The following is a 16,412-nucleotide window of genomic DNA, read 5'->3' as shown; positions in this document are numbered from 1 at the left end:
TTTCTGTCATCATCTTTCCTGGATTCCTGGATTTGGGTGTTTGAACACTTTTTTTAAACCATTTTTTAGTCATAATTTTTAATTACGTTAAAAGAGGGACAATGGGTGTTAGGCAGATGATTATTGTTTATAAACTTGTTTCTTTACCTAAAGCACCACGTGTAGCAATCCTAAACCAACCCTTAACGGTCAAAATTTGTGTGGCAAGGGCCCGAACGCGCTCAGCTTTTATATCTTTAGAATTTGATTGTCCAATGAAACTATTTATATTATATTTATGGATCAAATCTTTGACGGTGGCAAATCTCATGTATGACCTAGCTTTTGTAAGTATGTAATTCCATATCACTACGAATACTGCTATAAAAATAATTCTTTTTATCAAGTTTTGTTCACCAAATGATGTGTACAAAAACATTGTTTGATGAATAGACTTGGAAGAAAAACTATGTATTATTAATTTCAATTTTTAAGAGATGTGCTAACCAATGTGATCACATGATATTACTCAAATGGATGAAAAAATGACGGTTCGAGGATTTATAATTGTACAGTTAGTGCTAAGAAGACTACATAGTTAAACTATATTTGGTAAACTATATGACATAGTTGTTGATAATTAGACTATCAGTAGATACATCAAATGATTTGCAAATTTCGTCTAAACTATGTTCGGGCCTAAAAAACAAACCTTTCAACCCAAAGAAAAATGGCGATGTCATGTGTCCATGTGAGGGGAGGCTCTCAACAAATCTCAAAGGTGGTTTCCAAGACGCTTGCATCTTCTTCAAGCATATACAGGAGTTTTAAAAGCCTTTTTTATTCGTTGATGACGCGACATATCTAAACAATTCCAACTCACGGGAAGGAGGTTCGAATTTGAGTGCTCCATCATATATACGTAGCTTTATAAGAACTTTGGCCTCATGAACACGAAAATTCACAGCAAAACTCTCCAACCTAAACTTGGCAAACAGTTTGTGTTGTGTCAAACTCGTTATCTTAACGAATTCTTAATAGGTGACCCGATAACTACGTGATTCGTTAACGGATTGTGTCTGGTTAATAGATCATGCAAAAAATTGTCATGTTTAATGCCTGAATCTGGCAAACGATATCTTATTGAGTTCTTAAATGGTGACCCGATAACATCCGACATGTTAACGGATGACATGATATCGACCCAACTCATTAAGGTTAACTTGAAGCTTGTTATTTTCGTGTCATTTCCTATCAATTTAACAGGTCGTGCAAGAAATTGGTAGGCCTAATTTTCTAGCACGACCTAGTCCAATCCTTCTCTACATTCTCTTTGATAGATGTGACGTGGGTTAAATTAGTTGGCCAAGAAAACTTCAAGGTTCTAAAAAGGAATATGCCAAGAGCATTTCTTGCTAAAAAAATTCAGATGTCAAACATCAGGCTGCAGTTATAAGGCCAAGACCACTCAAGCAAACAATAGCAAATTGCAGATCTTCAAACGGACACATATTTAACCCAGCTTATGATAGATCGAAGCTCACATGAAAACAATAAATGGCAGAGCCTGTTTTCTCAATTAGAATTTCACAATTCAGCATACAATAAATTCTTCCCTCCAAGGCTTGCTTCATCACGCAAGACATTGTTTCTGTTTCCATTTATACCTTGCGGGAAACGCATTGCAGTTTTCTCTGCGAATTGATCTAAAATCGATGTTTAACAAAGAATTAAACTCTGACATTTTTTTACATGATAGCTTCCACTCAAGAATATGCCTCAGGCCATGCTAGACTGACCAAAAATCGTAGGTAAGAAATATACAAGGCAACAAAGAGGTCAGAGTCACCTCCCAAAACATCTCATTACGGAAGACGTAAGGGCAGAAGATAGGAACTTCAAACCCGCAGATCCACCAGGAAAGTACGAAACAGCATAGTAAGCAAGTGCCAGAACCTGAAAGTTTTCATTTGCACACAAGTTCAGTGTCTGGTAGGACAATTAACACTCTTTGTTAATCATCATATTTGAAAACAAATATCCAGGCAAGTAAGACATGTCGAAACAGATTCAAAAAAGCCGAATCATCAGCCAGGTGGAAAAAGAATCAAATAGTAAATCATAACGATGGAAAAGAATTAGATACCTGTAACACAGAGAAGAAAACAGAGAGAATGTAATTGTGGAGCACCATGGATACATATATGGTACCCACCATACTGCCTAAAAATCCAACAGTAAACGGAAGTCTCTGCATACATCGTGGAAGAAAAAGTACATCATCAGACAAGTAAATTAGGTGTGGGGCAGGTTACAAAGACAACTGAATAGGTACACATGCGATCGAGTTACCTCTTTTGAAGACATGTGAGCAAGCTGATTCTTTGGACCTTTGAGTGCAAAGAAGGATGCGATAATAAAGGCACACCCAAGCGTAAAGCAGATAGCAAACTTCTGAGGCATCAACACCATGACAGGAAGGAACATGGTAAATGCGATAAAAACAAAGAACACCCCAGTTGCCAGAAACAAGCCAAAATACATGAGAGCTTTTCCTGAAGGGACATTACTAGTAGCAGACTGGAGGCTCCCAGGTATATCTTTCACTCCTTTGGAAACCCTATACAGGAACCGAAAAAATCAAACAAAGACTGCAGCAATTCTTAGATAAAATAAAAACCCAGAAAACAAATCAATATTAACTTTCATCTCAAACTTGTCCATTCAGCGGGTGTAGGCAAACTATACAAAACTAGGGTACTGGGTGAATGATATGTTTCAGGCAAAGAAAGGGAGTGAATTTATATTTAAAGCTGAATAACCAGTTAGATGTTTACAATCAGAAAAACCATTCCATAGAACAACAGAACAACAAGAAAAAGCAATACGCGTGCCCTGCGCCCCCCACTCCTCCCCTTCTATCCCTAACTTCTGATTTTTGTCAATATGCCACATTGCTAGGATAACCTTTCTGCCCATCATGAAGGAACAACACAACTATTGAAATAACTGTTGGATTTTAGTCTCGCTTAGAGTTATTTGTGAATTGTGAAATTTAAGAACTTCAGATCTACTACTAAAAAACCATTGTGCATTTCGCAGCTTTTTTCTAATCATATGAAGCTGAGGCACACATATTCAGTTTACGCATTCTACTAACTTATATACACTCTGCTATGAGCTAATTTTCTCATTTCGTAAATACCTAGGCCAGCACCCTCCACTAATCCTGTAACTCATATAGCTTGGAAGCTCTTCGTTTAACTATAGTCCAATCGGACTCAGAAGCAAATTCATAGACCCTAAATCAGCATATGAAACATCATAACCAGTATGATGCACTTAATCAAATACTAATCACAGATCCAAGCACAGAAATCAGATTCCCCTCATCACATTACATACCAATCCCTATCGCAAATTTTACGAAACGGGTCAAGAAATTAGCTTATTCTACGGACTCACCAGCTCCTAAACCCCTAAAAACCAAAATCTCCATATCAGATTCACCTCAACATTTTGTCATTTACACAAACATAAACATAAACAGCCCCATACAAAATTCACCAAAAATATACACAAATATCATTAATCCAATATCAGATTCACTTATTTATACAAAAAATCCAAAACCCATGATCAAGTTCACCTAAATATGCGCAAAATCGAAAACCCAATTATCAGATCTCTTAAAAACACAGAAATTAAAAAACTCACTACCAAAATCTCCAACAAATAACCATACAGTAACTAAAATGCTGAGTTAACTAAGCAAAAAAACTATGGTCAGATACGAACGTACACGCTGAAAGTTCCGGAAACCGTGTCGTTAGCAGAACGGACCGCAGATTCGAGATCGAATCCAAGTCCCAAAGAGGAGCTCTCGTCCGTAGATTGTGAAGCGGCGTAGGAGTTCCAATCCGATAACAAGGAAGACGACGACGGTTTCTGCAAGTCATCGACGCCGCTGCCTGTCCGCGAAAACCATTCCTGCGCCATCTTCTGCATTGTGAAGAAGCTTCGCCGGGGAATTGGAAAGTCACAGACTTTGAGCTTTCGGGGAATTTAAAATCGGAAAAGGAAGGGAAAGCACGTTTCTTTTCTGGCGAGTTTCCTTGACGAAACGTCGAAACGTGTTTTTGGTTAACAGAAAAACGGCGGTGTGGCGGTTTCCCAGGATAATTGTCGCCGTCGAGGCTTACGAATTAGACATAAGGTTTGGGTGCTGCTGGCAGTGGATTTTAATTTCAATTTTGTAATTTTTTTTTTTTTTTTTTTTTTTGTGAGATGGGAATTATTTGGGCTTGTCCTCAGCATTGGGCCTAGTGAGGTGTTTTCAAAATGGGCCATGGGCCCAATTTGCTTGTATCCGAAGTTTTTAAAATCGTAGTAATTTTCTTGCGTCGGAAGTTCTAAAATTGTATCAATTTGCTTACAATCTTAGAAGCTTTGAAATTGTACATTTGACTAAAAGATTGTTGTAGAGTTCATAGTTTTGAACGTTTGAAGACTAATTTAGCTCAAGAGAGACGGACGAAGCCGCCAACCAATCGTTGTTAGCAGCTTCTGCTTGTTCATTCCTCGTAAGTGTAATAGACTAAGAGGTTGCGCATTGCCTTAAGAATCTTAACTCCTCTAACACAAGTCCTGATGGTTGCGGTGTGGTCTGTTTCCCAGCTTTGCTTGCACGTTTGCACGATTTGCACTTCTGATTGGTTCCATCCATCCCCGACCCTTGTAGAGTTCATTTTTTAACATTTGAAGACTAATGTATAAGTCACATATGTACTACTGGGACCAAACTATGCTGTTGGTTTGGGATACGGAGCAACAATTGAGAAGTTGGAGCTTTATAAGGTCTGTTTTTAATGTGTGTGGTGCAATCGTGACTTCAACAGTTCAACGTCAACTTCATCAATTAAATCACGAATATCAAATAGCAATAAGACATAAATTGATAAGATTTTAAAATTTCGCGTGTGACATGAGAAGCTTTTTTTTTTTAATAAATATTATTTACACTAAAGAAAGGAGGTGACTTTAGTCTTACAATGAGTTAGCAATAATGTAGTTTAAATTTGCCTTTGGAAATAATTGAAGCTAAAACCTCTCACTCACAAGTGAAGATAAATATCACTAGACCGTACTACTAAGTGACACATCCGAACCCAATCCACCCCATTACCATCCCTACTCATTAATTAATTTTCATATTTAATAATGCATGATTATTAACAACTATGATTATTTTCATCAACTTAGTTAAAATTTCATCAAAATGAGTCATGTTGAAATGATCATTGCTACAGTTAGGTTAAATTTGAGGAATCATTTCTCCAACTGGTTAAAGTTAAGAGACCATTTCTTCAATTTGGTTAAAGTTGAGGGACCATTGCTACAATTTTCTCATTTTGTTTTTCATATTTGCCCCTTGATTCAACCTTACGTGTGTAAGACGTGACTCATTTTGACGGAAGTTCTAACAGAGTTGACGAAAAGGACCATAGTTGCACATTTTGAAGAGTTAAGGGAACAATGGTCATGAATTTTTAGTTGAGAGATCATTACTCTAATTAGATTAAAATTGATGGACCATTGCTATAATTTTCTCTTTAAAAAAAACTGAAAACTCCTCCACAATATCTTCTTTACTTACCATTGATTTAAAATAGTTACCAAACAAGTTTAAAAAATAAAAACCAAAAACTAAACAGTAATAATGAACGGATTTATCAAACGACCTGCAAATGTTCATTATAATCCTTAAAGAGCATAAATTTAAGAATCTGTCTGATAACTATTTTATTTTCAGGTTTAAAAAAAATGAAAATTGAAGACCAAATTTAAAAAAACTTAAGAAAGTGGTTTCAGATTTTATTTTCTTTAATTGATAGTATTTTTCAAATTTCAGTTATCAAGAAGGTAAAAATAAAAACTGAAAACAAGTGTTTATCAAATAACCCTTAAATATTTCTTTTCGAAACCCAAAAATATTGCAGTAATTCAACTTCAAATTGTACAGCCACTTTCTCTACCATTGTTTGTCATTTATTCTACGTCAACAACTCCCTCCGAGACACATTACATAGAGATAGAGGTACTAGTTCTATATATGTGATGGAATACATGATAATAAGAAAATGAGAGTCCAAGTTTAATTAACAGAGTCGTTTGTACGAGCCAACATTGAAGCAAAAAAGTGAAGAAAAAAAATCGATAAATAATTAAGACCAATATTTTGTTAATTGAAGTTTGCCCTAAATAATTTTGGGATTATGATCAATAATTTTAATTTTTGGGCATTATGATCATCCAACAAGAAGAGTTTAAATTCTTTCAAATGAACGATTTGAAAGCCTATCAATCCCAACAACTTCTGGCAAAGTTGTTCATTCAAATTTTTCAACTCATAGATACGGATCTGCAGCGTATGAACCTTGCATTTTGCCTTGAAGTTGTATATTTTTTCTGAGAAGTAAAAGCTCCTCCACGCCTGCCTGATACCCGTTCCCCACTTCTCACTCCTCAGGCTATAGAACCACCATGCATTGCATGCCCTTGCAGCCCTTCCTTTTTCTGTCCCTTCTAGTTTCAAGGAAATCCTCTAGGCCACGCAGGGTACGCAAGCCACCTGCAAAATCTGTAGAGCTGAATTATTTTCTGTCGATAGGTTAGGTTGGCGCCATGATTGGTCGAACCTGCAAAGAGCCTTCTTTCACTCAGCCCCGCTTACTCCACCCCTTATCAAATACATTGCATGGGCAACGGTTATAACGGGTGAGTAACCATAATTATTTATCTATAATCTTTTATATTCATACCTGTATAACCGTTTATACGTTAGGTAATTGCATAAATGGTTATATCTATACACATAACCGTTTATAAACGATTAACCATACATATAACTGTGTACCCATTTAACCATAACCGTTTACCCATTTAACCATAATCATTTACCTGTTTATTCGTTTTTAAATCTGTTTATCATTTTTTTATCTATTTACCCATTTTTTCATCCATCTTTATATTTTTTTTAACAACTTGAAAATTACAAAAGAAAAATTTGTCATACTTTTCGTTTTTTAATAATTAAACATCGTTATAGATACATGGCCTAATCGGATAAATAGTCACCGTGGTCATAAGGTATTCGGATGATAGCCCCTGTGGTAAAAAAATTCGGATTTAAACCCCTGTAGTCTAAGTCTGTTAGGATTTATGCCCTTCTGTTAAATAATGCTGATGTGGCTGCCACGTGGCTAAAATAATAATTTTTATTTTTAAAAAAAAAACCTAAATTTTTACAAAAAAAAAAAAAAAAAAAAACCAGATCTGCAAGAAGAAGAAGAAGAAGGAAAAGGGAGAGGGAGGAGGGTCGCGCGGGGAGAGGGCTCCGGCGAGGGGGGGAGCAGGTCTCCGACGGGAAGAAGGAAGAGGGAGAGGGAGGAGTCGCGCAGGGAAGGGAGGAGTCGCGCAGGGAGAGGGAGGAGTCGCGCGGCCGGCGAGAAGAAGAAGAAGAAGGAAGAAGGAGAGGGAGAAGGGTCGCGCGGGGAGAGGGCTCTGGCGGGAAGAAGAAGAAGAAGAAGTCTGGTGGGGGGGGGGGGGGGGGAACAGGCGGAGGGCGGGGGAGCTTCTGGGTTTTTTTTTTTTTTTTTTTTTTTTTGTAAAAATTCAGGTTTAAAAAAAATTAAAAATTATTATTTTTGCCACGTGGCAGACATTTGGCAGCCACGTGGCATATATGTGACAACCACATCAACATTATTTAACAAAAGGGCATAAATCCTAACAGACTTAGACCACAGGGGTTTAAATCCTAACAGACTTAGATCACAGGGTTTAAATCCGAATTTTTTTACCACAGGGGCTATCATCCGAATACCTTATGACCACGGGGACCATTTATCCGATTAGACCTAGATACATTTTATCATGCATTTCTCTATTTTAATCATTAAGTCCTCGTACAATTTTAACAATTGAAATAATAGTTTACGAATGATATTTTTTTTTTTTACATCCAAGTAAGTCTTTAATTATAATTCATATGAGTACAAAATAAAGCTTCTAGAAACAAAAAGTAATCATTATCTTGAATACTAGATAATTTAAAGTTTCATAATATTCCGAAACTTAACACTTTCAAACATTAATACTTTAGCACGTTCAATCACAAAATCTTATCGATTCGTTGTCATAAAAAAAACAGGTCTACAAAAGAAATGCATATATTCACATAACTATTTTCGGTTCATGAATTATTATCGGTCAACTAAAAACTTAGCCTTTTGACCCTACACTGTCTTAAAGCAAATCAATCACAATCAGCAGGCGCTTAGGCCATCTAGTCTAGTCACTACTCCATTACCCCATCATCTCTTCAAAAGTATTTACTACTATCTACGCGAAGGAGGCAGATTGTCTATCTTTCCATTACCATGTTCTTCTCATCTTTTTCTAATTGTGCGATCACGGTTAAATCACGTTAATTTTTTATATTAATTTTTTTATAAAAATAATAAAATATGTTGACGTAACTTAACCGTGATCGTATAATGTAAAAGATGGTGAAAAGAGTATACTAATAAGAAGGCAGACAGTCAGTCTTCTTCATGGAAACCCGCTAGCTCACTCAGGCCACCTGCAAACTCTGTAAGCTGATTTATTTTTTTGTCGTGCGGTTAGGTTGGCGCCATGATAGGTGTCTCCTCTTTCCCACACAATTGCGTTTGTACCCGTAAATGTGTATATTTTATCAGTAATTATACATGCATTTCACTAAATACCATCACATTACAGTCAAACACAAACAAATGAAACATTGGCACTTCATTTTACTGTCTAAAGTTTGAATAGCAAGATTAATTATATTATTGACTAGTCTTGTGTATAAATAAAATTTAATGTGGGTGAAAGAAAAACAAATCAAACATTTGACACTTACCTCATTTTAGGTGTTTAGATTTTGTGGAAAATCATTGTGTATTTATAGGGACGCATCCATTTATGGACTCGGGTGGTCTTGAGATCATCCTGAAACCAAAGAAGCGCATGTGAGGACCACCTAACGGTTTGGACATGTGGTGGAAGAGAGAAGACCACTATTGTTGTGCAACATAATTTTTGAACTAAGAAGAAAGATCTAGTTGCAGACGAAGAGGAACATTGAAGACCATCATGGCTCTGCTGTTTTTGGACCTTGGTTTCAACAAAGAAGAAAGACTTTCTCCTTCCATTGCCCCCGTGACCAATAGCGGAGCCAGGAATTATTTAGTGGGTGGGCTAAACTAAAATTATTACTACGAGATCAAATGGTTAAATTTTTTTGTTACTTACATAATGTTACATAATAATAAGTCTGAAAGCAATAATTTAAAGTAAGAAATTTAACTATGAATAAAGCAAGTTTCAACTAGATTTAACAAAAAAAACATTTGAAGTTGCAACTTATAGTAGAAAGAAACATACGTTATCAATCTTATCATAACAACTTAACAAATAAAAGGAAAAGTGCATACTCAAGTTGTGCCATTTAATCCTTAACGGAATTGAAAGTTAACCTAACAAATTGAAAAAGTACCGATTCGGAAGGTATATAACTCTCTAATTCATCACCATCATCTCTTATTTTAAAGAATGAATCAATAATTCTTAACCTCTTCATTGAACGTTAACCTAACAAATTGAACAACAATAATACAAGTTTATATAATAAATTATATTTCTAAAAAATCTATCAAACTATCAGAAAAAAATATATTAAATTTGAAACTGAATTTTTAAATTACGAACACTTAAAATTAAAGCAATAAACAAATAAAATAATCAAGACTTAAGAATAAAGTGGCCTAAACTTACCTATTAATTAGAAAAATTAATAAACTTTCTCATTTGTATGCTAGGTTTCAGTGAACTGCAGACAAGACAGAAGCTTTCTGGAAAAATGAAAAACGACCACTGTTGTACCCCAAAGTTGAAAATAAAATAATAAACTACTCATAAGAAATGTAAAATAATAAAATATTAAATCTACTTTTATCATCCTCCTAATAAACCTAAACTAATCACTATAGATTACTCTCTAGAAACCAATGAAATAAAAAGACCTATAGACCTATAGTGTGTATGATTTGAAATATAATATTATTAAATTTCAATATTGATTAAAGTAAATAATTTTTTAATATATATTAACTATTGTTTTTTTTTTCCTAAAAGTAATCATATTTTTTAGAACTTTTACGTATTGAATGAGTTGTAAAAGTTAAAAATGGGGACAAGGGAGGCCATTATTACACATAACATGAACAAGGGAAGATGGGGTCGGATGTTTCCTCCTTGTACTTCGTTTCTTGCTTGGTCGTAACTGGCCTGTTTGCTTTATTGTAAGCTTTCTTGTTTTCTTTGACATCTCTGCCCGGGTAATGCATTATCTCGTTCATCAAAAAAAAAATTTAAAAATAATACAATAGTCTAAATTATTAGAAATTTTAACCTCAAACAATTAAAACTCTTCCAAGAGCCCACCTAACATTTTAATTGTTATTCAATGAAGTTGTTCCACTTCAACCTAACATTTTAATTGTTATTCAATGAAGTTGTTCCACATCCACCTAACGTTTTAATTAATAAAACGTTGATGCATTACTCAACTAATAGTTTTTATACTTTATGTTTCACACCGTTATTTTTTTTAATTCACTATCATTCATACGGCATGAGAAATAATAAACTCAAATTATCAATACAAGCATACCTTTTTAAAGTGCAAATAAGCACTTATTTTATGATGTATAATACATCTACTTAAATCAGTCTAGTACGCATAATCTCTATTAGATTTCATCCAATTGTATAAGCACTAAGTTTCAGCACGCTGCTAAATTAGCGTATAACATACCTTAATTAGGATCATCCGATATTAAAATTATAGATCCACTAATGTGTATGTAGTGTTACTCTTCATTGAATGAACATTGAATCATATAATTATTATTGCTCAAGAGTTATTCATTGTTGGTTGGTGTATGAAGTTTAATTATGTGGATGGGATGGAGACTTTTCAGTGCACACCCACTATATATACCAGAGCTCATCTTCTACTAAAATCAGGCTTCACTGAAACACCCAGCGGTGAAGAGGGATGGAGGTCTCTCACCAAACATTCAACCTCCCCTCTCTCACCCTTCAACGTTCCAAACTCTCCTCCCCTCTCACCCTTCAACATTCCAGGCCCTCCTTTTCTACTTGCCTTCTCTAAATTTTTTGCCCTACTGCTCGTACAAATGGGAAAGATGCTACAGTATTGCGACATTAGTGTAGTGCACGTTCTGACTTTTTTGTTAGAAGAACTCATCATTTGACAAACGAGCACCAATAAAGATTGTGGGTGAGTTTCTATTTAAATCTCTTTATTTTTGTACTAACTTTAACAATTTAAATTAATATTTAAATTTTGATTTTGTGAATTATACACTGCAGAAGTTCATGGTTGATAATTACAGGGAAATTAAGGGTGTTGATGAAGTAATTATAAAACACATGCTAAAGCAGTTTCCGTTAATATGAGAGGCTTATTTGGAAGATGCAGTATCCAAATGCAAAATTATAAGTTTATTTTTTTAAATTCAGTTTAAAGTTTAAACTTTTTAGATAAATATTTTAATGCTTGAAACTATTTAAATTATTTTAGGCATTAAAATATTTATCTAAAGAATTTTAAACTTTAAACAGAATTTAGGAAAATAAACTTACAACTTTGTATTTGGAGACTGCATCTGGCAGATAAGTCTCGCATATTAATGGAAATTGCTTTAGCATGTGTTTTATAGTTATTTCATCAGCACCCTTAGTTTCTCTGTAATCATGAACCATGAACTTCTATAATGTATTATTCACAAAAAATAAAAATAAAATATTAGTTTAATTTGTTGTAGTCACAAAAATGTAATTATAACAAAAATAGAGAGATTGAAATATAAACTCACGGTCTTTTTATGCGTTTTTGCCAAATTACTAGTCCTCAAAAGGAAGTCCGAACCTAAATGTATAGCGAAGCGCGTCCACTACGCTAACATTGCAATCTGGTAGCATCTTTCCTATTTGGACAAGCACTTCTTCTCTGTCTTTTTTAGTAACGTCCATCCGGGCCTACATAGCATGCTCATCAAAAACACCCCTTGTTATTCTCTCAAACGAGAGTATAGGTGGCGCCGAGCAGTGCGTTGATAGGCAGCTATAAACATTGCTAGAGATGCATACCGCTGAAAATTACAACAATTAAATAGAGAGAACCCTAGACCTAAAACAAATATTCAGTTTTTTATGCCTACTTTTTAACTGCACATGTAATTTACACCCTCTCATCCAAAAATTCTTCTACCCAAGTTTTTTATGCCAACTTTTGAACTTCATGTAATTGAAACATATTATCAAGATTTAGTACTTTTGAAATTCATTTGTTTTATGGTTTTATATATATGGGTATGAATTGATGTCTTCCAGGAACCTACATACCTCGTACGTGGCATTGGGAGGCTAACAACAAAATGGTATAGTGAATGCGTGTGCGCGCTACTTAGCTGTGCATTCGCATATAAGAACATTAAATAATGGCACGCACCATCTGTGCTAATACACACTGTACTACACATTTGCATTTGCATATAGGACCATAAAATAAGGTTTATATGTTGCTAACTTTGTTCCGCTTGCCTTTATTTAAACGGTCTAGATATTGTCATTTCTCTCCAATGTATCTACCCTTACTCCAATGCTTAAAAACATGCACGTTACGCCCCGGAGGAAATCAGAAAAGTAAAGGTTCGGATCTGAATTTGTAATAGCTACTGCTCTATTGCTTACGTTAGCATGTTCTGTTTTACGACTGATCTTTAGTAGCACACTTGGTTTTAATATAATACTCTGCGTGGCTTTCTGTTTTAGAGGCTCCAAGCGCATTTTGTAAGAATTGAGTCATACCAATTCACTAAGTTGTGGTTTTTTGCTAGTATGGCTTATCTAACTTTTGAGGCCGCTGGACCCGCAACTTATGAAAAGAAGTTTTACCCAGCAGCAGTTGTTTATGTAAACTTTTAAATATATCCAGGAAAAGGAACACGCCGCCCATGAAAAAGGAAATGTCATCCAAGAAAACTGAAATCCTAACGATAACCATCTCTACTCCTGTTTTTTTGTAAGTTTCTGAAATTTGAAAAATCATATGTTGGAACCGAAGGGGAAATAGTACTAAAATAGCCATTAAATTGGTGGTTTGAGTTGATTTGGAAAGGGGAACCTTGGGCATGAATGTCAAATGAGATAAAAAGATTGGAGAAGCCTGATTGGGAGAAATATTATTAATAATTTTATTTTCTTTTATGTAGGAAAATGTATTTGGAGAAAATGAAAGGGTTCAGTTGACGAAAGAATGGCAAGAATGTATGGATTTAGTGTGGAGATGCAACGGAAAGGCTAAAAGCGTGGACTAGAGAAGTTCAAAAGAATATTTAGATGCAAGTCATTTTTGCGTTATTTTTTCTTTTGCAATTTATAACTAGCTGAATTGGAATTTTCTTAAAAATTAAAATGGAAGAGTTTGGATATGTGCAAAAATTATAGTTAGAAAATGTTTGAAAATTTGATATTTAAGTTTGATACGATGAATAATCTTGGGATTAGATTGATAGTGCTTATCATATCTATCTAAGATTATTCACCGCAGCAAATTTCATTGTCAAAATTTTAAATATTTTATTCACTAAATTTTTTGCACATATCCAAACTTTTCCACTTTAATTTCTAAGGGAATTCCAATTTAACTAGTTATAAATTGCTTTAGAAAAAATAACGAAAAAAAGACTTACGTCTTAGCATGCTTCTGAACGGGAGGAAGATTCCCCTCTTTTCTCCAGTTTATGCTTTTAGCGTTTCCGTTGCGTTTCCACACTGCATCCATACATTCTTGCCACTCTTTCATCAATTGAAACTCTTCCATTTTCTCTAAATACATTTTCCTGTATAAAAGAAACTAAAATTATTAATAATTTTACTCTCTCAAATGGTACTGCTTGTTCAATCTTTTTATCTTATTTGGGATTTCCCCCTTTTCGAAACAACTCAAATCAAAAGCTCATTGGCTATTTTAGGATTGCTTTCCCTTCGAGGGTTTTTCAAATTCTGTTAACTTACAGAAAGCCGGAGTAAAGCTAGTTACCTCGTTAGGAAACAACTCAAATCAAAAGCTCATTGGCTATTTTAGGATTGCTTTCCCTTCGAGGGTTTTTCAAATTCCGTTAACTTACAGAAAGCCGGAGTAAAGCTAGTTACCTCGTTAGGATTTCAGTTTTCTTGGGCGGCATTTTCGTTTTCCTTTTTAGTGGGCGGCGTTTTCGTTTTAAATATCAGTTTTTATATAAACTTTTAAATGTTTCAGGAGTATTTATCCAATAATGGTGGAGACATTAAAAAAAATTGGCGATAAAACCTAAGAAATGGTGGAGAAATATCGAAGGCATCCGCTACTAGTGGAGACTTGTGCATCCCTAAATGAAATTGAGTGTAGTTGGTTAATTTTTTTTCATTTTTTCTCGTTTACGTTTTCTCTTTGCTTTTGTAGTTTCTTCCTTCGCTTGAATGTTTATTGAAGAATGAATTGTCAATCTTTGTAACGTAATTTATCTCAACTTTCCTTTGGATTATATGTGTTACATATTTAGTTTTCCTCACCTTTGCACTATTAAGGGTGTTTTACGTGTTCGGATTCTGTTTTGATGGTTACCATTGACTATGGTAGTGTATCGAGGAATCTCCTGTTCTTAGAAAGTGCAATTTTTTTTTTTAAATTTTAAGGAATAGAAACTCTTTAGCACATGTTAGAAAAATTAAGTTTCTTGTGTAAATGGAAAGATTGATCAATATTATAGTATCTGCGAATCTGTTAGAGGCAAAGCTAGTATTAATTTACTGCATGTTAGAAAAATTAGAGTTTACGGAATAGAAAATTTTCATTCTTTGTGATTTTATTCTTCTTATGTTGGTTTGGAAATTGTTAATTATTGTACAAATAATCCGAGCAATATTAAAAATAATCGAAGCAATATTTGATTATTTATCAAAAAATAAAATTAAGAGAAACCTATGGTCTTTGTTTGACAAAGAAAATAAAAAATTGATCATTTTTGTTCCGGTTTCTAATCAACCTAATTTTTAGACTGAAATCTTGTTAATTTAAATAGTTTGATCGAGATCGTTAACATCATTTAAGAGATTTAACTCATGCATTTAATGTTTCACAAATTATGAAATTTAAAAAAATTTAAATAATATTTTTTAAATATGATACTTAAAAATAAATATATTAGCGTAATATTGTTCTTCACAAAATTATTGCAAGAAAATAATGTACCCACATAATTATTAACATATTTAAAAAATAACTATTGATATTTTTTAAAACATAATAGAATTAGCATGGGCACATTTAACAAAATTAAAAATGGGTACAAATAAATTAAAAAATATGGGTGCAAATACAAATAAAACTTTAAAAAAATACGGGCACAAAAAGAAATTAATATATGTGTACAAATTAAAACTAAAAAGAAAATTGGTACAAACTAAAAGTAAAAATGAATGAGAAGAATATTAGTGAAAGTAACACTTGATTATAGCACAAGAATTTTTTAATCAACAACTAAATATTTTTAAAGTTTAAGCATGTTGATGCACAAAACCAGAGGTTTTGGAACAACGTAAATCCGACCGTGAATCTGCAAGAAATGTAAATAACACAAGATGTATCGTGGTTCACCCCAAGGTTTGGTCTACATCCACACTGATTGTATTTCTCTGAGAGTATTTGTGAGGGAGAGAGTGCGAGAGCTTTGCTCTAGATAGGAGAGACTTAGGGTTTGTGAGGGTGAGGAGACCTTTTTATAGAATAAGGGCTCCTCCCCTTTTTACATATTTGCCCTTTCTTTTATTACATAATTACATTTGAATCCCCCGAGTATTTATACGAGGTCTAAATACGGAGGCCCTAAGTATGGTATAAATAGTAGTCCCCCAAGTCTTCAATCAAGAGAATCTTGGCTGGGGACTTGAAATTCAGTCTATGTGTGAGCCGAAATAACTAGATGCTGTCTTAAACTAATGCTCGATATGAGGCAGTGCTCAATTTGAAATGATGTTCATCTAGAAGTTGCACATGTTGCGAAGCTGCTTGGCTTGTGGCTTATGTTGCCTTGGTTGGCTCGGCTTGTGGCGTTGAAGGTGAGGGAGTCCCTTTTATAGAATAAGGGATCGCTTCTCAATACATGAATGATGGCTAGAGTTGATGTTCACGGCGAGGCAGTTGCTCAGTAAGCGACGATGCTCTCTAATGATGGTGAGGGAGTCCCTTTTATAGAATAAGGGCTCTCTCCTCAATA

The 16,412-nt window shown here is 34.4% G+C and overlaps 1 protein-coding gene and 1 long non-coding RNA gene across 2 annotated transcripts; one reads left to right on the top strand and one right to left on the bottom strand.

Annotated features, from left to right (window-relative positions):
* Positions 1 to 1,526: 1,526 nt before the first annotated feature.
* On the bottom strand, positions 1,527 to 4,801 carry LOC103447206 (protein transport protein SFT2-like). The gene is made up of 4 exons (XM_008386389.4): positions 3,782 to 4,801; positions 2,332 to 2,599; positions 2,126 to 2,230; positions 1,527 to 1,935 (listed from the first exon to the last, which is right to left on the bottom strand). The coding sequence occupies exons 1-4, from the start codon at positions 3,985 to 3,987 to the stop codon at positions 1,825 to 1,827; spliced, it is 690 nt and encodes a 229-aa protein (XP_008384611.2). The 5' UTR covers positions 3,988 to 4,801; the 3' UTR covers positions 1,527 to 1,824.
* Positions 4,802 to 11,092: 6,291 nt separating this feature from the next.
* LOC139189152 (uncharacterized) lies at positions 11,093 to 12,435 on the top strand. The gene is made up of 2 exons (XR_011572724.1): positions 11,093 to 11,371; positions 12,002 to 12,435. It is a non-coding gene; the product is annotated as an uncharacterized lncRNA (long non-coding RNA).
* Positions 12,436 to 16,412: the final 3,977 nt, after the last annotated feature.

This window comes from Malus domestica, chromosome 11 (genome assembly GCF_042453785.1).
Source record: "Malus domestica chromosome 11, GDT2T_hap1".
Classification (NCBI taxonomy): Eukaryota; Viridiplantae; Streptophyta; class Magnoliopsida; order Rosales; family Rosaceae; genus Malus; species Malus domestica.
This window is presented reverse-complemented; position numbering and strand designations above follow the sequence as displayed.

Coding starts and splice junctions, on each gene's coding strand:
- LOC103447206 (XM_008386389.4), bottom strand. CDS start 3,987: ATGCAGAAGATGGCGCAGGAATGGTTTTCGCGGACAGGCAGCGGCGTC. Junction 2,600..3,781: donor GTTTCCGGAACTTTCAGCGT/GTACGTTCGTAT, acceptor GTTCCTGTATAG/GGTTTCCAAAGGAGTGAAAG. Junction 2,231..2,331: donor CTCACATGTCTTCAAAAGAG/GTAACTCGATCG, acceptor CGATGTATGCAG/AGACTTCCGTTTACTGTTGG.